The 23,267-nt window shown below is 34.0% G+C and overlaps 2 protein-coding genes and 1 long non-coding RNA gene across 9 annotated transcripts; 2 read left to right on the top strand and 1 right to left on the bottom strand.

Annotated features, from left to right (window-relative positions):
- Window positions 1–184: 184 nt before the first annotated feature.
- LOC105677120 (Myosin binding subunit) lies at window positions 185–18,769 on the bottom strand. Of its 7 annotated transcripts, XM_012375505.2 has the most exons (22): window positions 17,753–18,767; window positions 14,050–14,180; window positions 13,808–13,926; window positions 13,023–13,182; window positions 12,676–12,820; window positions 12,358–12,491; window positions 12,136–12,278; window positions 11,714–11,845; window positions 11,447–11,529; window positions 11,246–11,372; window positions 11,053–11,161; window positions 10,604–10,738; window positions 9,699–9,869; window positions 9,090–9,221; window positions 8,164–8,347; window positions 7,622–7,774; window positions 7,258–7,441; window positions 7,008–7,117; window positions 6,730–6,801; window positions 4,015–4,338; window positions 3,341–3,433; window positions 185–1,491 (listed from the first exon to the last, which is right to left on the bottom strand). In XM_012375505.2, the coding sequence occupies exons 1-21, from the start codon at window positions 17,999–18,001 to the stop codon at window positions 3,341–3,343; spliced, it is 3,090 nt and encodes a 1,029-aa protein (XP_012230928.1). In that variant the 5' UTR covers window positions 18,002–18,767; the 3' UTR covers window positions 185–1,491. The 7 variants fall into 7 exon arrangements, with proteins under 7 accessions (XP_012230928.1, XP_012230929.1, XP_067203191.1 ...); XM_012375506.2 differs by lacking the exon at window positions 3,341–3,433 and having other exon boundaries at window positions 17,753–18,769; XM_067347090.1 differs by lacking the exon at window positions 7,622–7,774 and having other exon boundaries at window positions 17,753–18,768.
- On the top strand, window positions 6,342–9,524 carry LOC136997003 (uncharacterized). Its single transcript, XR_010887827.1, has 2 exons — window positions 6,342–6,590; window positions 9,062–9,524. It is a non-coding gene; the product is annotated as an uncharacterized lncRNA (long non-coding RNA).
- A 633-nt stretch (window positions 18,770–19,402) lies between the features above and the next one.
- DUBAI (Deubiquitinating apoptotic inhibitor) lies at window positions 19,403–23,254 on the top strand. The gene is made up of 3 exons (XM_012375503.2): window positions 19,403–21,197; window positions 21,332–21,558; window positions 21,696–23,254. The coding sequence occupies exons 1-3, from the start codon at window positions 19,711–19,713 to the stop codon at window positions 22,631–22,633; spliced, it is 2,652 nt and encodes an 883-aa protein (XP_012230926.1). The 5' UTR covers window positions 19,403–19,710; the 3' UTR covers window positions 22,634–23,254.
- The last annotated feature ends 13 nt before the right edge of the window (window positions 23,255–23,267 follow it).

Below are 23,267 nucleotides of genomic sequence, written 5' to 3'. Positions count from 1 at the left end.
CAGTAAGTATATATATATATATATAATAATGTGATTGATCAATCTATTATTAACGATATTCCTAAATATTAAAAAAATATGTTATATATGCATACATGTGTAGAATGTTAATATAGCTTATACTAATAAAATAATAAAAATAAGGTCCATATAAGTCTATATATTAAATATTTACACAAGTATATTATTTTCTAATAAACTTCATTACGAAATAACTACATTGAGTCATCCTTTTTTACAATTGTTTACAATAATATCATTAAAAAACATGCCAACTGTCAATTACACATTCCATTATGCAATATTTATAAATTTATCTTTATCCGAGCTTATTGGACAATCATTATTGATGTTGCTATAAGAAAATAATAGGTAACAGCATTTTATATTGGACAGACAGTTAAAAATAATAACACAGATTCTACCACATGAACAGTTCGAACTGAAGTTACATCCACAGCTCTAACATACAATAATTTTAGCACTTTAAGGAGATTGAAAATCCCGGTGTGTCTAAAAGTATATTTTACATATCATCTGTGATATTATGTAAGAAAATGTATTATTACAGAGTAAGTAAAAACATTTACTCCCATATATACGTCAAATTTCTGCCTATACTGCAAAAATGGCAATGATGGAAGGATTTAAAAATTGCAGTCTTCAGAGAAAGGCCACTTGAGTAGCATTTAAAGGTCATGTTTTTTGACTCTCCATCCTTCTTTACCACCTGCACAATTTAATCAAGCACAACACATATATCATTTATTGCTTCGGTAATACGAACAAATTCATTTACAATTCCCTATAGATTTGTTTGTATGCAAAGTATTTCAGAAACTTGCCCCGCGATTAAAAACTCTCGATTACTAAAATGCCACATCACCATTGGCTATTATGTATTTACAAAATATCCTTATAAAGAATCAACATTAATAACGTGATTTGTTAAAAAAGAAAAACTGTCCGTAAAGATTAACAGTTTCTTCTTTCTCCTAATAGTCGAATAAAGTAAACCTCAACATTTTTTTTTTACTATAAAGCATTGACTTGGTTTTTTTATATATATACTGGATTATAAAATTCATCTTTCTAGGACGTTAAAAAGTAAATTCCACAAAGTAAAATTCCTCTAAGTCTTTTACGATCAAGTATTCACAGTCTAGAAATAGGAGTAACATCTCTCTTTTCGCCTTTGGCACAGCCATGCGATTAATTGATCTCATCATTTTATATCGGAATAAGTTAAATTACTAGCACAAGGATAAATTCATCGATAGCATGATGCGCATTTATAAGAATACTAGCGATAATGATGATGCTGCTATAATTAAAGCAATTCATTCAACAGAGTTGTAATACAACTTAAAATTTCATTGCGATGTGCAGTTGAGACTACAAGATTTATTTGGACAATTTGCTGATTACTCTGATCAAGGCACCATTTTCATCTTTTAGCCTCTGATTTTCGCATTTTAGTTGGTCCATCACCTAGAAGAAAAAGATATTACACTAATTCTTATGCACTAACTAAGAAACGTAACATTATATAGAGGAGTACAAAGAAATAATGCCGTTATAGACGGAATAAATATAAGTGCTCACAAAATAGCAGAAAGATAAATGGAAAGAGGCACTCACAAGTATTACTGCAACCAAAAGTCGTTAAAATATTTGGGTATTGTATTCTAGTAGAAATTAATAGATGTTCAAATATTGAAAAAGAACTGAGAAATAATCGTGAATGGCAAAAGCGTTTCATCAGATTTATGATCTTTGTATCACGCATAGTGCTAGAATCATAAACTTTATTTTTTTTCTTTTTTTTTTCAAGTATTATTGCATTTGTACACAATTTGTATTCTTTATAGCAACCGTTTACATCTAATCAATATTGCATTAATCCAAATAAATATCTTGAATAAATTATTGATAGATAGATTATAGAGATCCAACATTTGAACTTAAAAATAGTAAATCTTACATAGATAGATATCTTACAGTACAATTTGTATTTGCTTGGAACAAATACAAATTTATCCTTATATATATATATATATTTAATCTAAAGAAGGCTTAATTATCAAGTAATTAAATTTAAAAGTTTAGAAGATATGTAGATAGCCTTAATTAATCGATAATTGGACTCCAAATTTCAAGGGCATTTCACAGATACAAGAAGTAATTTCAAGTTATGTTACCAGTGTTGTAACTAATATCATAGCCATTTACCACATTCTTTCTTATTGAACACTTTCGGAACGCTACAAAATAATATTTAATTACGAAAACTTTCTAGTGCACACATACATGGAGTGATGATAAATATACAAAAGTTAAAGAGGGATTAATGTCAATCTCACCGGATTGACCGTTTTGAAAAGTAGATCTATGTCAATAAATAAGGTGCAATAAAAAATGCAACAATTTAACATTTAACATGCTTTCCGAGAAAGATGGGTAAAGATCTAAAGTTAATAGAGTGTAGTAGGTGTTGATTTTAACAGTTGAACATGTTTCGGGAATTGAATACAGTTTCACACAATTAAGATGAGTGAACTAAAAAGAATAATCAGCTGCAAAGTTATGGTATTGCCTCTCATATGGAATACGTGCTAAAGATGATTAATTATCGATGCTTGGTGATTGGCATTCAGTTTACAGATGTTATGCTGCACGTCGAATGATGGTTTTACATATAGAGGAAAGTTTCCTAAAGTTAAAATTGTGAAATCTATGTTCATTCCTATGCATCTTATGAATGACAGACTGCGTTCTTCTGTTTCTTGTTAAAATTCATGAAATGTATTTTTTAGTAAATGATGATTTGTTTGTAGCATGCATCACACAATCAGCCGCGATAATTTATTATAATTTGTCACGTTTCTTTTTCTTTTTTTAAATAATTTTGAACAATGACATACGTATATAAAGTTATATACGCAACTAACATTATGCATAAGAATCGCGTGGACGTACATTGCAGAGATAAAAATGCAATTAGTATCACACAAGAAGATATGCGATCGCATAATATTGATTGTAAGACATATTGTATTATCAGTAGGACTGATTCTTTATAAAAGTAAACTGATATAATCATTTAATTAAAAAAAAAAAAAAAAAAAAAAAAAAAAAAAACGATCGCGTTTAACATTAAAATACACTTTGCAAAGCTGAATTGTACGATAAGTAGATGAGTAGTATCGTTTCAGTTTTAATATTGGCGGTCAGAACACAAAATTGTAATTAATCATTCGATTAAATAATTAATTAATTAATGCTGTACGTGAGATACGATGTCTATCGTTAACGCAGATGCTGTCATTGTGTCCTTTACCTATTTAGTATTGGTGAGTTTGGATACGACGCGGGTAAGTGCCCGATTTTCGGCTTTCAATCTCTCATTTTCAGCTTTGAGTTTTTGCAATTGCTGTAAACAGTTAAACGATTAGCCTAAAACTCCCGCCACTGTTTTTCTGCTAGTCCCAAAATAGCCACAAAAAAACATATAACTAATTCGCGGTTTTCTCAACAGACGCGCAAAATCACGGCGCACGATTTCCCGCTAAAACTATATTAAGAATTCTGAAAAGCAGAAATCAGGGGAAAATATAAACGGGCCAAAATGAAAATATCGTTTCTCGGTGAAAAATCAATCTAAATGAAGAATAAAGAAAGAGAGTAAAGCGCCGTAAAATTGGCAGGTAAGAAAAAGCATATAAAATAAATGCATCGAAGCAGTCGGATCTTCGTACAAAAATAATCATCGCTTTCTTGCCGCTAGCAGTCGCAGCAACACAACAAAAAGAGATGACGGTGTGTACTAACTAAAAAAATCTAAAATTGTGAGTATACAGAGATATACTGATACGTGTACACATAAAATCACAGACAATTGCGTCCAATTTTCTCATTATTTCAATTCAACATATGAAAGCACTTACTCCATTTTGCTTTCAGATAAATAAAAAATTGCTTACACCGAAGGAAATATATGAAATCTGAGCTTACCTTTAATTCTTCTTCCATTTCTGAAAGTTTCCTTTCCATCGCTCGCCTCTCCCTCTTTTCCGCCTCAGAGAGAAACACTTTGTTTTGGTTGCTTTGCGCTTTCTCCAATAAACTTCTCACATCCTTTAATTGTTCGTCAGAGCGCTTCAATTTCTCCTTTAACCTTTCATTGTCGGCCTGAGATTCTTCGTATAATTTCTTATAGTCTAATTCGCCGTTTTCGGAACTCGTAGATTTTAGTCTGATTGGTGTTGATGATGCTTCTGATGATAACGAAGATATCGAACCTAATCTATTAGCTCTTCCGGAACGATCGTTTCCACTCTGAAACAAATAATAAATTAATCATTAATTTTTTTTTTTTATTAAAATGTATCATTGCCATTCCTATTAATGTTTAAGAAAAATTCTATACAGATTCTATAATATCGATTGTTTCAGTATTAATTTGAAAATGCTTTAATATTAATAAAAAATTTTATAAAAATTTAACAAAGCGCCGATAAAAAAATGTCCCAAAATTTGGGAAACTTGAATTAAATATTCGGGTATAAATTTAGGACAAAAGTCGAGAAATTGCTTACAGCGTATCCCTCAGAACTAGTTAAACTTTGCAGACTGGAACTTCTCGATCTGATACTAAGACTTGGTTTTATTTTGGATCTGCTAAAACTCTCGGTCTTTTGCACATGTGGGCGAGAGTTTATATTTAAGTTTAAATAGTTGTAACTGGGAGATGAACTCAGGTTCAAAGGACTGACAGTTGTGTGAGAAAGCAAAGTCACACCGCCGTATCCCGTTGCCGTTCCACCGTACGACGTATAAAGATTTGGATAATTCGAATTGTTTGTCGTAGATTTCGTGTACGGACTGGTTCGATACAAATCGCTGTTTTTCGTGCTTTTATTCAAGAAACTGGACCCGGAATACAAATTTGGACTCTTTTTCACGCCCAGTAGACCTGTGTTATACGTTAAATTATTCTGATTTAACGAAAGCAATCCGCCGATCCGTGACCTGTTTCCATAAATTGATTGCCCATTTGTTGACGCCTGAGCTCTCAAACCCGCAGCTGTTGTTGGCTTACTCTGCGCTCCCTTTCTGTACGAAGACATGGTTTGCGTCACGTGCGTTATTACGAGCCACTAAAGCGCATCAGCAACTTTTTTTTTTTACAAAACTCACTGAGTTTCACTCGTGCCAACGGCTGCAAAAAGTTTTATCACGGTCTACCGTAAGCGTAAGCGCTTTTCGTTTACCAGTGCAAAGCGCATATATCCAGAGCCGCGGATAGCAAGTGATGGACTGACGAAGACTGGGCAGGGGAACCCAAGACATCAGGCAGTTTGCTTTAAAGCATTACTACTATGTACTATTTTTGGAATGCACGCAGAGACGCACACAAATATCAAGGTTGTGTGTTTCAGAGAATAAATGCAGTTTGTAACACAGTTTTAATTTTTAACATGTGGGGCAGCTTAAAATAACATATACAGACGAGTTGATTCGTAAATTATATATTATATTGATGATAAAATGACATAAAATCTCAAATTTATATTGACAATTCGTTCGAGTGTCTCAAAATAATAATGTGATTAAATTTTACAATATTAGGTAACATCTCGCGCAAAATTTATGTTGACAAATGTGTTCAGCAATCTGTCTATTGTCAATTTATAAAAGACTGAAACGTTTTAGTGATGTTCACGAGCAGTAAATAAACGGTATGTGTACGATTCTAAATGTCAAAGCGTCACATTGTATTTCGAACGCGCTGATGGAACAATTTTAGACACGATTAAGCTATGTTCACGATCATCTTTTTTTGCTTCAATTATCAATTAAGCTTCCCGGTACAATTTAAATCCCGTTATCCCTGTTAAATGTCGATAATTTTATGTGAAAAAATAGAAATATTTATTTGGAGATTAAGCGAAAGAATTATGCGTTGACGTCAGTCACGATTGTTTCTCTCCATATTTTTATATCGAATATCGTATCTTCCGAAGGTAGGTGACAGAATGTCGTGCTATTTTTATCGAGTATACACGAAAGAGATTATTCTTCCAAGAAGCTAAAAATAATCTTAAGCTCCCGTAGCTTACGAAAGCGATGCTTGAATGAAAAAGTTACGTTGGAGCTTTATAAATGGGTCTCCAGAGGCTGGCTAAGAAATATTTCTGCAATCGTTACGAAAGCTTTCATTTTACGATATATTTGCATCCTTTTGCATTTCAAAGTATCACGTAATCGCTTCACCTCGACCCGTCTAACAATACGAGCTCCGTAAAACGGAAGCCTATCAATACTGAGGCCAAAATCAGACGATGTCTCATCGTATACCCTCCCCGGTTTACGAACGTTGTATTTGCTTCTACGTCATTTAACTGCGCGTTACCCAATTTTGAATTTTTGGCACATGTCTGGTAAATCCGTGGCAAGAGACTCGTAAATCGACAGACGCCTGGGCGTCCAAAAGATTTTGTAAATCGAAGACCGATAAAAACAGAGGAACAATATATTTTGGATCAGCGACAGTGTCCATCACACAGCAACTAGTATTTATCGTTCGCGTATGTGCAATCTATTACTTTAAACTCAATAACTTTAGTTTGAAGTGGTGCTATATTTTTAACAAGACATAACCTGTTAATACTTGAAACAGCGTATAACAATTAAAACATTCTAAACTAAAAACATTGAATTACTTACCTCATTGTGATTGACCTTGGAATCATCACAGTCACCGCCAGCAGTTACGTCTTGTTTCTCTGGGTCAATTTCCTGTAAAAGATAAAATAAGATTTTAGATATTTTTAAATATACATTTAATTTCTATAGAATAATTTTATAATTAAATTCAATTTCCTCTCATCATGTTATTTTTTTCGATGTATAACCTTTGATTTCTTCGTATAATATTAACTACAATATTTATCAAGCAAACAATGTAACTTTTTGGATAAATTTATCATAAAATCGTTACTAACATCCATATCCACATGGACTACACCAGTCGATCTTCTCTTAGGCCGACGCCTCCTTTGAATAACTGCTTGCGTAGCTTGTGCGTTCCTACTATCATTTTCCTTATCTTGTTCTGTAACATACGTAATAATTCAGAGTTTTCAAATTTTAATTTATTTAAATTAAATCGTCGTGCAAAGTAATTTAAAAATTCTGTCAAATTTATTTAAAAAAATATCTTTATTCATGCTGCATTATTTTATAGATCCTCACCTTTGTCATCAGGTTGCTTTAACGATCTCCTAAGCGGTAAGGTAATTGTGGTTTCTGTACTGCTCGTGGCAATAGTCTCCACTGGTGCAGATAACGGTCTAGGTATACCAGTTCCACCAGATGGTCTTCTCATGTAGGCCGATGTGTTATCACTAGGCTTATTATTAGCATCCTCCAACTGAAACTATATAGCAAATTACGGTATTATTATAAATCGTGGTTTATGATGACGTTCCCGGTGCACCTTCCACCGTCGATTAAACCTCGCCATATCTTCGAACACATTGCGGCACCAACCATATAAATAACCGTGAACAATCGCGGCTTAACGACAGATAAATAATGATTTTGTAAGCGCACAGACCTTGCTTCCATTGTCTACCCTCAACCTCCAAGACGGTCGTCTCTCAGGCAAATTAGGCTCTTCAGAGACTTTATTCGGAGTAGTCACGGTAGTGGAGGTTGCGGTTGTTATCGTAGCTGTGATCGAAGCGGTATTGCTGACAGTAGTTGTAGGCTGAATTATATAAAAAAAAATATGAATAAATCACTACGATTTCGATTTTAACTTTTCGATTTTAATCACATTGCACCATTTCTTGTACAAATATAATAAAAAATAAAATATACTTTCAATTTTAGGCAACATAGGTACTTCATGGAAGCCATCTAACTCAATTATAGGTCATCATGACATTTGTTATTATTTAATCAGTAATACCACACTACGCTTTAATGTTCACTATTAATGTTATTACACTAAGAGAAAAACGTATTTTTAATATCGTTATACCACTTGAAAAAGAGTTCTTTCGGTCAATTTGTCGCAGACAATTAGTCACTTCTTTAATCAAACGATAAGGCAACTTCGAGCGATAACAGCATTGATATGAACTTTAATTCTACCTGCGTAGACGGCGTTAATGCCGATGACTCGTTGTTCTGTTGCTTTTTCTTCACTAATTGTTCCGCGCTCTTGATTTCGTCCAATGTCACACCTTGGGTGGACCTTCTGGTTTCTCTCACTCTCTTTGCGTGAGCTTTCCTTTGGGTTTCGCTTTCTTCATCACGTACCGGTGGAACAAAGGATCTGTACACATATATATAACATACGAGATAGAAAAATGTCAGCTCACGAGTTGCAGCAAAAGATATAAAATATTTTCAAGTTGATTTATCTGTGCAATAAAAAAAAAAAAAACTTTTAGTAAGCATTATATTCAACACAATCTGTAAGCAATATAAAAAAAATTTCACGTAAAATAGCAAAAATATACGTATCTCTGTAAAACATAATTAATATTCTCATTATATCAGATATATTTTTGATACAATTATTTCATAAACTTCTTTCCTAAAACGCCCTATGAATTCTTTGATTGCAAAATCGAAGGGTGTAAAAGTGTATAATGCATCACATCGATAAAAAGTTATTCTAATTAATAATTTTCACAGAATATCAATAAATCTTTGTTGTGGTGGATCAAACCATATTATATGTATCACATCACATTTATAAAATGACATATTTAATAATGCAAACTGTATAAAGTGCATTTATTTGTGGCAGTGTGTCCATTTGTCAACTATGCTCATGTGGTATTTAAGTAACTGCTGAATTCAAATGTGTAGTCACATGTGTGAATAAGATAACTATCGAATAAATTCAAATGTGGAACAATTAATACGCAAATACAAAAAAAATAATCACACTGCAAAAAGCAAACTTTCATGCTACTGCCAGCAAATTAACGTAAGTTATACGTAAACATTTTGAGAATGTGCAAAAATCACAATATTTCAGGAGGATCTTCCGAGCAGTGAGTACCCACTTGAAGAAATTCTTGAAGATATTTCCTGGACTAAGCTTGCTCCCTCCTGGTGTAGTGGGAGTTGCAGGAGCAGTTGCTACTGCATTATTTGTATTCGATACAACTGTAGATGCAGCTTCCACTGGTTGAACACTACCCAGCCATTATTAATATTATGATGCACAATACAAAACGTGAATATAATGTCAATTATGTGCATGTAATAATGTATTCTGTTGTTGTAAATAAGTGTTCAAGATCATGGAAATACGTTTATATCAAAGTAAAAACTATTTCGAGCACAGGAGAAAGATAGAATTATTTACTGATATAAAAAAATTGAAGTTAAACAAGTATATATAGCCGTGAATATACTGCAAAAAAATAATTCAATTTTCATGAAAAAAGAAAAGATAATGGATGAAAAAGATGGAAATAAATAAATTTTACGAACAATGCTTTTTATACATTTCACTAAACAGTGAAATACTGCAATCCACTTTCAACTTTTTGTAAAGTAGATTAATCGTTTCTTTTTTAGAGTAGACATCGTTTTTTAGAGAGAATTTGAAATATATTTAAATTTAGAAACATATTTAGTAGTATTTCAAATATAAAAAATTGATTTACCTGCGAATTTGATTGACTGGAATAGGACTTGTTGTTGTGGTGGCAGTGGTAGTTGTTGTGATGGATGACAATAGACTCGATGCCAATGTTTTAGATACAGATGTTGGTGAAAGTGTATTACTTCCTTGTGGCAGTCTTGATAATTCCAAATTTAATTTCACGTCTTTCTTTCTAAAGTAAGAATAAAATAAATAATTAAAAAGAAATAATGTAAAGTGATCCGTGATCCGTGATATATAGTTCAATGGCAGATACTGCCATAATATTAGTGTGATATAATGGCTTGTATATATATATAGCAATTATATAATTTTGATTAGGAAATTTTTTTTTCCAATATTGTACTACTTTTGAGAAAGGAGTAAAATTTGGAAGCATTAAGAACATCTTTATATTTATTGACTAAGATTTAAATAATTCTTGTACTTCATAAAAATTTTCAAATACTTTGATTATATGTTTTAAAATATATTGGAAGAAAACACAAATATTATAAAGATTTTATAAGTTTCTATCTTTTCTGAATCATTTATTTATGTCAATCATGAAAAGATTAAGTGTAATATTGAAGAAAACAATTGCTTAAATATATACATAAATTTTTGTGAATAATTTGTTTAGAAATGGTTAAGATTTAATAACTGATTTAATCTGATTAGTGCTATTATCTAGTTTAAATTCAAGCATCTTCAGGTTTCAAGCTAAGATGATAAACAGCGAAAGCCACATGGAAAGCCCATTCCATACAGAATGTACAAAAAAATATTGATATCACATCTCTCTTGTACACAATGGTCATATCGAGTGAATTGAATAGCATTAACTACAAATATTATCACACAATTGTAGTTCGTATCGTCCAAATAAAAACTGTAACGTCGTGATTAAAGGCATGCGGAATATACCTGTGCGTTTCGCGTAGAGATGCAGAGCGAGTCGTAGCATTGGCGTGAGTAGGAGTAGCTGCATTGCAGTGATGAAGGGTAGGGCACGACAACGCCTTGATGCGAGCATGTAATGCCATGTACTGCTCATAAAACCTGCATCACATGCATTACCGTGCCATGCATATCTCTACACTAGTTATCAATGACGGTATAGGGGCAAACGTTATAAATACTAAAATTCACAATTAATGCAAACACGTGGAATATGCGCACAATATACAGTATCTTGGTTGGAGAACGTAGCACCGCTGTTAATAGCGTTAAGTATCTTGCCGATTATTAGCGAATAAAAAAGAAAAAAAAACGGGAAAAAAATAATATTACTACAAAAATATAAAGCTATTGATTTGTAACATGTAAAACGAAAAATGATACGATACACGAAGCTGGGACTGAATTAAACTTACTTTTTGTCCGTCTCGAAGCTATGCGTTCTTCTCAATACCACATCAGGCTCCCCGCTAACTTTGTTTGGTGTTGTTGGTATCTTCATATTATTATCCTTGTCTTCGAGCTCTGAAGTAATACAAGTATGAGTATTTATTAAAGATTCAATTTAGAAGCGGTGAAAAATTTAATCAAAACATTTGGTGAACGTACTTGTAGGTGCAGAATTAGTAGTTTCAGTATTTTGCATTCTATTTCGAAAGGAACCAGAACGTCTCCACGATGGTACAACACCTTCCTCGTTACTATCAGTCTGTTGTTTTGGAGGCAATATTGGAGCCTTGAAAAAAAGCAAAAATTAATGAAATACGCAAAAAGCATTAAAATCATTCGCTGTGAAAATTGACACCTTACCTGATTAGGAACTTTATTGGTTTCAACTGGAGATATTGGACTATGGGGTGCATTTTCATCTTTGTTTACTCTATTTTTCTTTTCTGCAAAATAATCGATAAAAAATTACTATGCTGCAAATTATAATAAGGAAAAAGAGGATTTAAAATCTATCTCTCTAAAGCAATAACCAATCCAGTAAGTTTTATTCAAAACTTTAATATAACACATGCAATAATTTGTTATAAAAAAAGTGATAAAGAGAACAGTCTTACAGATCAAACTTACCGTCATCTGTAAGACATGTCGCGTGGTTAGACTTATCAGATTGATTGGAGAAAGTGGAAGAGTGTGATTCTGAGCTAGTCTCAGATTCACCTTCACCATCACTCTCTTCCATGTGTGTTTCACGTGTTGCTTCTGTCCATGCAGCAATGTTATAAGAAATACAGATTACAGTTAACAGTAACATAAATCAGATTCGCAAAACTGAACAATAGGATATAAATTTGTGAGGAAATAATTTGCGAAACATAACTATTCTCTTTTCCTATTCTTCACATAAAAAAATAAACATGGAAGTTGCAGAGTAGATAGTTATTAATGTAATCACTTTTGGAAAAAAAAAAAAAAAAAAAGGAAAAAGAAAAACGCGAACGTGCGGATTAGATCGTATTCTAGAAATTATTATAATGCAGATGAGAACTTACCAACATCACTGTTTGTACTAGCGCTGGAATCTTCTTTATCAGATTGAATCTCTAATTCAACCTTTTTAACTTTATTTGGCGTTTCTTCTTCAAAGATCTCCGCAGATTCTTGTGTCGCTATTGCACTATCGGCACTTGAGACGCTGTAACATATAGAAGTACATTTAAAAACATTATTCTCACATTATTATTCCATCGTGTTAAGATCATATTGTCACGTACCGTTTCTTTGGTATAGACGACTGTTTCTTATTGTTCGTTTGTGGGTTATCTTTCAGTATAAGTGCTTGTTGCTCTCTTAAACCTTCAAGAGCCTTGAGGATGTCTGCGTCAGCAACGTCAAAAGCAGTTTGGCCCTAAAAGCAAAATACTGGTAAGAGAAATATATTAAAATTATATTTGTTTACGTAGCTCAGACTCAAACGGAACTAATCTGGAGCCAACCTAGAATAAACTTGGATCAGTCCGAGGTCGGTCTAGATTAAACCAGTCTAGATATAACCTATGCTGTATGATTATTATAAATGCTTATTCCCTTACGGCATAATTTTTTATATCCATATCACAGCCGTTCTCAACAAGAAGTTTGCAAGCTTCAAGTTGACCCCAATGTGCCGCACCGTGCAAAGGCGTCCATCCATCAAAGTCCTGTGCATCAACATTGCATCGAGCTTGTAGTAATATGCTGCACAAAAGTATTAAAAAAGTTCAATGTAAAAAACTAACTTCAAATCTTCACTTATTTTATCCGACAAATATATTTTTTAAACAATTCTCAGATTTGAATGCAAGTTATGTGTTTAATGCAAGAGATACAATATTCTCGGTTATTCGTTATTTTCATTAATACAACGCATTGGATAATTGTTATTTAAATGTTAACTTACTGCATGACTTTGATGTAGCCTTTCGCAGCAGCGACATGGAGAGCAGTGGCTCCTGATCTAGGATGCAAGGAATCCTTGCCAGATCCACCTGACCGCCAAGCCTTCGCATCGTTCAGCATTAATCGCTCTTCTTCACTTCTGGCTTGATCGCAATCGATGCCTATAAAAATTAAATTTATTATACAATTCGTACTTAGCATTACATTTTTTAATACGTAATCTAATACTTTGTAAATATATTTAAACTCGACTTTAGCAACAAATTTAACTTAATTTTATAAAGAAATGCTTCTATTAATATTATAGAATGTTTCTATGTAACTAATATCTCTACGTGCAAGATGTATTTCGCGTGTAAGTAGACATAATTTAAGAAACTATTTTAGTGCCGCATTGTATGTAAAATTATATCAACATTACGAAAAGGGGTCAATGAAAGAGAACATCCTTGCCAATATGCAATTTGCTGTATCTGAGCGCTCAGACTTTTAGCTGAATGTTGAGTCTCAAGTGTGTTGCATCTTAGATGTGCAATGTGTTTGCATCTTAGATGTGCAATATCTACGCATAGCTTACGTCTATATCTAAAAACTTTATAAATAATCTGAATTAGGAAATGATGAGAAAACGGTAATTTTTGCGATATACAATTAAATTGCAAAACAAAAATTATTCAAATATTCTAGCACTGAAATTTGCAACTTCAATTTTCCTTGGAAGTCTATAATTAAAAGTTTTACGCAATAGACCTCGGACATCCTGCAGATGTACATATAAATACAAACCTGCTTTATTTATATGCTGTTGGAGCATGTCTTCCATCTCGTCGCTTTCTGCAATATCCAGCGCCAGTTCGCCATCATTGTTAACTGCTGCTAGATTACATCCTTGTTCTATTAAGTATCTGCAATGCACATTTTTTTCTTTTATTGAAACGAATGTAGTAAACGTAATTGACATTTTCCACATCTTTACAAAATGTAAAGAAATATCGTTCTATTGTATTAAAAAAAAAAATTGTACGAACTTGGCAATAGATATAAATCCACAAGACGCTGTAGCGTGTAAGGGCGTCCAGCCTTCATTATCTCCACGATTGATATCCGCTCCTTGTTCCACCAAAAATTCCACCATGTCGAGGTCATCATCAATGCAGGCCTATCGCATAGCGATTGCGATATCATGTCAATATAACACAAATATGGTATTACATTAATACGCGTGAGTATTGAGTCGAACGTGAGGGATGAAAAGCGTGCGCGATTGGCAAGATGTATTTCGAGGTCTCGGCATCGAGACCACCAATTTTGCTCAGTCTGGTCGCAATCCAAGGTTTGAATCGACGTTATAAATGGGCTGTTAGAGCTTCGGCTCCCATTATTATTTTTCATCTTAATTGCAAATAGCATTTCTACCTAATATATCATATGACATTTTGTTGCAAAACATACATGGTAAATTTTAATAAAATTAATAAAATGATTTTGGAGATTAATTCCTAAATTATTACTAAATATAAAATAATAAAATATAGAAATAAAAATATGCTTGTAGTTTAATTATAATCTTCGCTAATACTTAATCTAATAGCTAAATTAATCAAGAATTAATAAACTTTTGATAGTATGCAGAAAAAGAATTAAACGCGAGTAATTTTTCACACGAATTTTATACATTAATACATATAAGATGCGACTTTGATATTACCGGAGTGAAAAAAAATTGGCTACATATTACAACATTGCTAGACATAGAGAATTTAAACTGAACACAGATGCTGCAGCCTGTGACTTCTAACAGAGAGCTATAAATAGCATTTGATGCCTGATGTATTTTCACATTCTATTTTCGCAAATCCATGAAATGCCTTAACTTCCTCCTCACTTAAATAACAGCCATAAATATCGTTTCACGTTATGGAAAATGTTATTCTATCTAATAAGGCTTGGATATAACTCTGTGTCACTATTACTATCACAAATATTTTTACGCTTATGTACGATTAGATTGAACTATATTTTCTCAAGCTTTCCCAAGGTTTATTTTAACATTATTATGATTGTTAATTAATTCAACTCTCAAATATACATTAAAAATTAATTAAAAAATTAATTAATATGCATGCTGTATGAAATACTATTTCTAATTTCTTTTATAATTACTTTACAATTTTACAATCAACTACATTTTAGAAAATTCTTATAATTATTAATTATTAATTATTAATTATTAATACGGTGTGCAAAATTTGTTTATTTAAATTAATTATGTATTAATTATTTTTCATTGGCTCGATAGCGATATAATTATTCTCTTTCCGAAATCAGAAATTTTTATATACTGATCAGTCTTTTTATTACGCATTATCCTCATTAATTATTTAGATACTGTAATAACCGTTACGGCATGTATATGCAAGGTATCCCGGATTGCCCAGTTACGCCAGCTTTCAGAAACACCCAGAAATAGGTTGCTCATAAAAGCTTACTACTCGCAAAAAAATCATTGCCAGTGTGGCAAGGAAATGACTTTATACAATGTGTCTCGAATCACATAAAAACTACAAATTCTTTCAAAATTAGCAAAGAAAATTAATTTTCTTTTATGGCAAAATAAAATTAATAAAATTATGTGACAAATAAAATAGTAAGATTTATATTATTAACTTACATTTTTTATTACAATTGAGTTTTGCCATAATTTAATTTTTTTTTGTTTTGTTAAATTTATTGTATAACGATAAAAATTATAATATTGAAATAACGGTGACTTATTTTAGTTTTCTAATTTTTAATACCTTGAGCTACATATGAAAACAATTTGATCATTGACTTAGCTGAGAAAATATTGCATGATAGATAAAAAATAAGTAAAAATTTTTAATAATTAAGTAATTATAATAATCATACAATCAACTAATGACAACAAAATCAAATGTAGCATATATATAAATTACATAAACAGTTATGTGTATCAAGTTTTAAAAATAATAGCAAAACGTTGGACTCGGTAATTATTTTATACTCCAACATTTGAAACATAAATTAGAAATTATATGAACATCAATGCTCAACATGCAATAAAAATATAAAAATGTTCAGTCATTAACACATATTCTATTTCATACAAAAAGTACAATATATATTTATGAAACAAATAATTTGAATAAATGGACACACATAATATTTAGTTAAAGATTAAAAATTTTATTAATAGCAATTATTTTAGTCATTCTTTTATGAATTAAAAATTTATCCTAGGGATGTGTAACTATCTTATCACACAATCTAAATATACACACAGAAAAATATCATTCTATTGCTAAGAAAAGTAATTACTCGGCTTACTTTTCTTTTTTTAAGTAATAATTATCTTTAATAAAGAATATTTTCTTGATAATAGTCTTAAAATATACTCATCACAAATTTTTGATAAATTCATTATCATATACTCGAAAGAAGTAATTATTTTTTGGTGAAGAATATTATAAAATTGTATCGAAGAAAAGTCAGATTTGGTTAATTTAATAAGCAAATAGAATTCTTTTTCTAATTTAATATTCTTGATTGAAGTATTAAACTTACTGGGATCAAAATATATTTTGAATAAATTTGATGCTTATAATGAACTTACGATAGATTTGCGGATATATGAACTTATAAAATACTTAAAACAAGTAATATTTACTTAAATACAGTATGTATTTTTTTGTGTGTAGAAAAGTAAATATATTCTCTTCGGAACTAAATAATATATCTCCTTTAACACGATTGAATGATTTTTTAATAAATGTGTTTGAATAAATGGGTACTTCAAAAAAAAAAACTCAATGCATTTTTAAAATATATACAATTACATTTTATCAACTCATATTGATATCATCAAGCATTCTTGTCATCTCTTTATGATATTTACATTCAAAATAGAGCAATTTGAGTTTTAAAGTCTGAATATAATGCAATAAAATTTTTGTACAAAATTTAAATGTGTAACTTACATGTAAATCATATTTTTAAATACTTTAATGGAAAACCCGAGATTCTAAGTGCCAAAATAAATGATTGTCACATAGCATACTTAAAATCAACTTTAAAATAAAATATAAATTCAAAATTAAACGAAAACTAATTTAACAAATCATTAATATTACAGATTAAATATAAAAAAAGAACAAAAAAATTTTAAAAAGCACAAATTTTTTTTTAATTTACTCTGTATGGAAATTTTTTAATTACAGTAGCTGACTCGATATGTCAAAACATTTATAGTAAGATTAGCGTAGAATTTTTGTTACACAAAGCCTGTAGCCTTGTTACACAATTGCCTAAAGTAGCGGCTCTGCTAATACGCGTAAACAGTAATTAACAGTTAAGAGCAGACGCCGTTCGTGGTTAGCGTGATGGTTGTATTTCAAACTGAAAGGAAACCTGTTTTCCAATAGCATAAAATCGGACGAAGACCAATACGTTGCGTTACATGTTTCTTTCGCTGAATCCTTCTCATTGACACTCTCACTGATATATCGAATTGCACGACAAACTTCGCGAGTAGTACTCAAATTGGACAGCTGGAGTTCGTAGCAGCCATCTTGCAGAATTACGTTTCTCAAGAGAGAGAGAAAGAGAGAAAGATTGGAAGGAAAACACGGAATGCGTCCGCGAGAGGCTTGAAAGCTGTCAAAAGCAGCGGGATGCGTCTCGCGGGGAGCGTCGCTCCCGAACCACCCTTACCTGATGTAGCGCGGTGAGGCCGTCGACGTTTCCGGTGTTGATGTCCGCTCCCTTCTGCAGTAAACGCACGACCTCCTCCTTGTCGCTGGCCGCGCACGCCGCCAGGAACACGCAGTCGGCGGAGAACTTGATCTTGCGTGCAACTTGGCGCGGTTGCGCGGGCTCGCGATTCGTCTCGGACTGTTCCCAGCGTTTCAGCTGTTCGGCACGCTTGAACAGGGCCGAGCTCGAACGTGTCTCGAGAGACATTGCCCCGGCGGCGGCGGCGGCGGCGGCGGCGGACGGCGGAAAAAAGCACGACGCGCTCGCGGCGCTCGCTCGAGCGCTCGGACGCGCTCCTCCTTCGCTCGACGAGGTAGACGGAGCAGCACCGGCAGCAAGCACAGCCAGATCCTATAATCACTTTGCTTGTCGCGCGCACAGGCTTCTCTCCTTCTTCTCGCTTGGCGCACACGCGCGATCGCGCACACATGCAAAAGCACGGGACGACGCACCGCGACGACGCACACGGTCACTCGCTCATTCACTCACTTGCTCGCTTGCTCGTCCGTCTCTCTCTCCCACCCCTTCGAACTATCTTATCTATCTCTCTTTTCTTTGCTCTTCGCCGTATCTGCGCCCTTCGTATCTTGCCTTCGCTTCTCGCGTACACGGCGACGGCGGCGGCTGCACTATATACACGCACGACGCACGTATACATACACACTCGCGTTCACTGCGCGCGATTCGGCACGTGAAACAGGCGTTTCCCGCGAGTCTGCTCCATATATGAGAGAGCGAATCGCGCGCGCGGCCGTATCCCCGTCCCGAAATGTTATCGTCGATCACGCCGAGTCTTGTCTTGACGGACTACCGGAGGGAGCGGTCGTACGATCAGTCGCCTTCAACACCTTCTCCGCCAGGCACTCATTTACGGAACGGCTAGACTCGCGTGCTCTTTGCTATTCTTGGCCGCTCTCTCGCGCTCCATGCCGAACGAGCTCCCGACTCGAAACTCGATTCGCATTGCTGCCAACACGATCGAGCCTTGTAATCCTAGAAAAACTTAAACTATTGTTCATACTGAGAGTAGTTTCTTGCATCTGCATAAGGCCGGCGTCACATAGAACCCGTAATCCGTAATCCGCACCGAAAGTCCGCAAAAGTTACTAGGGATTGCGTCCGTAACGTTACGTGTGTTTTATCTCCTTGTGTCCCATGGAGCCGTAATTCCATGAAATTTCCGTAAAAGTTACTAAAAGTTACTAGTTATTACTAGTAATGCTTTTTTTAATTTTATTTATTTAACTAAATTTGACGATTTAATTAAAATTTTTGTTAAAATTATAATATATTCTGTAGTTTTCTTATGAATAAAATACAAATAAACAATTATAATCTGTTAAATAAAAAATAGTAATACCGTTACGTGTGTATTTACGGCTCCATGGGACACAAGGAGAAAAAACACACGTAACGTTACGGACGCAATCCCTAGTAACTTTTGCGGACTTCCGGTGCGGATTACGGATTACGGGTTCTATGTGACGCCGGCCTAAAGGGTGTATTAATGCTAGGAAATAATGGTGTGATCTACGCGTTGACCAATTAATATTTTACTTTTCTGGAGATACGTATAAAAAGTTTCTTCTACCATTTTGTTTCATCATATTTTACTAGTTTCCTCGAGTGTGTTAATTGGCCGTCTGATAATAAATTTTGCAGGAAATTGCAAGTCTTCAAGAACTAGCTTGTCAAACTGCATGAAAGGCATGATGCATCTTTCCATCAAATAACTATCTCGAGTAGCAAATAATTTATGGCGCAGAAGTTCGTTTTTTTCCTTTACGCTTTTTCGCCATCATGAAATTTTGATTTTCACGGGAATCATCGTTGATTGAAGGTTAATGAGTAATTCTCATCGTTAATTCTAAAATAGGATAAGTCACGACGAAATTTGAGCGTGTCTTACCGTTAAAATGGATATTGAACACGTATTACAAAACGATATTAGACAATGCTTGCAAATGATAGTGTCGGGAAACCACGCTGCCGTCAACGATGGTTGGTTAATGCTGATCAATCTACGAGATAGTCAAGAATTTGGCCAGCTGATCGATTATGAGGATATGCTAAGGGACATCCTCAAGAGTCAGGTGTTGAACACGTCGGAAGTGCCGAAAATTATGGCGTGGCTGGCACCGTATATAGTAGAAAAACGCTCCGTCAGTCCAATCTCCAACGATGTCGCTTTATTATTACGGAATACCGATATCAAAGACATGTCGCACTTGACCGAACTCCTGGATACAATGGTGAGCAACAGAGTGTACCTTTCAAGATCGGCGAATCATACGAAACTCTGCGAGGCGATAGTCATAAGTTTGTCTTCCTTTCAAATGCCCTTCGAGGCGAAAAAAATTCACGAGTTCAACGACAACACTATCAAGATTCAAAATTTTCTCAAAGTGCTATGTTCAAACACAAAGAACGGAGAACGTGACATTGTAATATTTACTTGTCTTCAAACTTTATACAATATAATATCAGATGTAAACAGAAAACAAGAACCAGGCCCAGGACTCGCTGCCATACTGCAGTTGGTGGATTCTTCTGTTATTCCACAGGCAGTGGATTGGATTCTGTCACAATCACATTCTGATCATCAATTAGTGCAAGCCTTGAAAGTTTTATGCAACTGGCTTCCAAAATATAATGGAGATCGACTTAGCGTCTGGATAATGGAGTTCATACGTGGTTTGGAAAAGCAACAAAAATACTCGATTCTTCTTGAACTTACAGAATCCTCAGTAGATTTATTAGTATTAATGTGCAGTGTGTTGATGGTACCAGTAATTCGTCAAAATGCTTCCAACATTATATTTTATATTTTAAAGAGACAAAGCTCGCCATCAATTGTTCAAAATATAGTTAAGAGAATACCAAAATTGATAAGAGACCTGATGAAGGAAGATTCAGATTCTAGTAAAGAATGTATACAGAATTTAGTCGACATTATGAAAGTATATAGCAAAAGATTTTCAACATGTATACCAGCATGTGGAAGTACAGAAAATTATCCTTATCCCGTGTTACCACAGATGCAAGTTGTCAAAGAACTTTACAGAGAGCCAATATGGAAAGATGAGACAAAGGAATTCGAACCAATTGTGGAACCGGAAAGACAGTTGTCCGGAAAAGTTGGACTCTCTAATCTTGGAAACACTTGCTACATGAATAGTGTACTCCAAGCTTTATTAATGACCAGACAATTCTGCCAAGAAGTATTAAATTATCATCCTACAAACGAAGCGGGAAAAACACCATTATTAGAGAAGCTTCAAAATTTGTTTGCACTACTACTGCACTCCAAGAGATTATGCTTAGCACCGACAGAAGTTTTACGAGCATCAAGACCTACGTATTTTCTTCCCGGACAGCAGCAGGACAGCTCGGAATTTCTCTGGTTAGTATATTACTTTTCTTTATACGAGTTGTTTTTTTATAGTTAAAGAAAATTTCGATTTGCCATTTTTATATATTTAAATAAAATAAACAATATAGGTCGATTGCAATTAATAAACATGTTTTCTTACGCAGTCATCTTCTGGATGTTTTACACGAGCAAGAAAAATCTGCTAATACAAACTGTGGAGGAAATGATAATGCAGCAACTCTTAAATGTAAAATGGAGAAGCAAGATGATGATATGACATTGTCGATGGAACCAACAAAGGGCGTCATCAAGCGTTGGACGACCGAGGAAGATCTGACAGAAGGTTTGGCGTTGCAACGGAAAACGCAATCATTGGCCGATTTCACACGAGGTAATAATTTTTGCCTAAATACAATCAAGTGGTTACATGCTATATATTTTAAAAAATTTTCCGTATTTGTTTATATTTACATCTTACATGATATATATTCTATTTGACTTGAGTATCTTGAATGTTTTCACAAATAGGCGAAGAGCTAGGACAACGGCTCAGCGATTCTCACTCGGATTCGACAGATAGCGGTATACAGTCAGTTGGTGGAGAAGAAACGAACACATATACATCCCTTGTACATAGGGTACTGGGCGGAGAGTGTCAAATCACCTACCAATGCGCGCAATGTGACACCAGCTCTCGCAATACGGACAAATTTCGCGACTTGCAATTGTGCTTCCCCGAGGAGATACAAGAGAATCAGGAAGTCTCCGTTCAGGATCTCATAAATTATTATCTCACGCCGGAGAAGCTAACGGGCGAGAACAAATATCGATGCGACAAGTGTACGAAATTGTGCGATGCGCAGAGGATTATCACAATTCTGCAGGCACCTGCACACTTGGTTTTAACGTTAAAACACTTCCGATACGATTTCGACACTCGATTAAGGACGAAACTTCGACATAAGGTAGTATATAACGATACCATACAGTTGCCGGTATCGGCGATATCGTGTACTATAGCCGAGACGTATCAATTATATGCTGCTGTTGTACATTCTGGATACAGTATGGATTACGGACATTATTTCACGTACGCCTGTGATTCTAAGCAGAATTGGTACAAATTTAACGACAATTACGTACGACAGACCACGTTCGAGGATTTCAAGAGTTTGAAACCCCCGGACACGCCCTACATATTGTTTTACGTAAAATCGGGAACTCACGACGGAATCTACGAAGACGACAAGCCCGAATTGTCCACTCTTAGTAAACGTCTGCAGGAATTGATAGCAAATGACACCACCGATTATATAGAAGAGCTGAGACGTCAAGCAGCAGCATCGCAACGTAGCCAGCTTCCAACGAGATCTTTGAGGCAGCATAACAATTCCGACGATGATAATCCGCCACCTAGCAGCTGTCGCGGTGCAACCGATATCCCGGTGAATCGCTATCTCTATTAAACGAGCGGATCTATTATATGAACGGCGTCTTGTCAACTACGAACAATTCTGTATTAGTTTCAAGTATTTTACATGTGTAGATAAAGAAATTATACAACCGCGTGCGTTTACAGAAAGATGCGTCTTATGGTTCCGCACCATATCATATCGCGCTCGAAAATTTCTCATTTCTAAGAACTGATATTAGTTTACATCTTATGTTTACGAAGTGATTCCATTTACTGAATATACATCATATATCACATTACTGTAACTCAATGATTATGGTATCAGGATAGTAGTTATGGCAGTTATACAAAACGGTAACAGATAGCAAAAGATAACAGACATTTGTATGTACATAAAATTTAAAACGAGCACGCGATAATTATACAAGTAAATATGTTTATGTACATGAAAGATAAAGTATGTTAAGGCTGGAACAAATCAGTGCTTTTTAATTTTCATTCACTGGTAATGTGTAATAATGTGTTCAACGTTCTTTTTAAATTAATGTATTTTCTGGTATCATTAGGGAAAAAATTGTATACATGAACATTTTAAGCTTTACCGTTATCATCACATTGTTTTTATAAAATTTTATGTTAACTGTACGCTATTAAATTATTTTCTTAAGTGCAATTTATTTTATTTT

The sequence above is a fragment of the Linepithema humile genome, chromosome 1, assembly GCF_040581485.1.
Source record: "Linepithema humile isolate Giens D197 chromosome 1, Lhum_UNIL_v1.0, whole genome shotgun sequence".
NCBI lineage: Eukaryota > Metazoa > Arthropoda > Insecta > Hymenoptera > Formicidae > Linepithema > Linepithema humile.
This window is presented reverse-complemented; position numbering and strand designations above follow the sequence as displayed.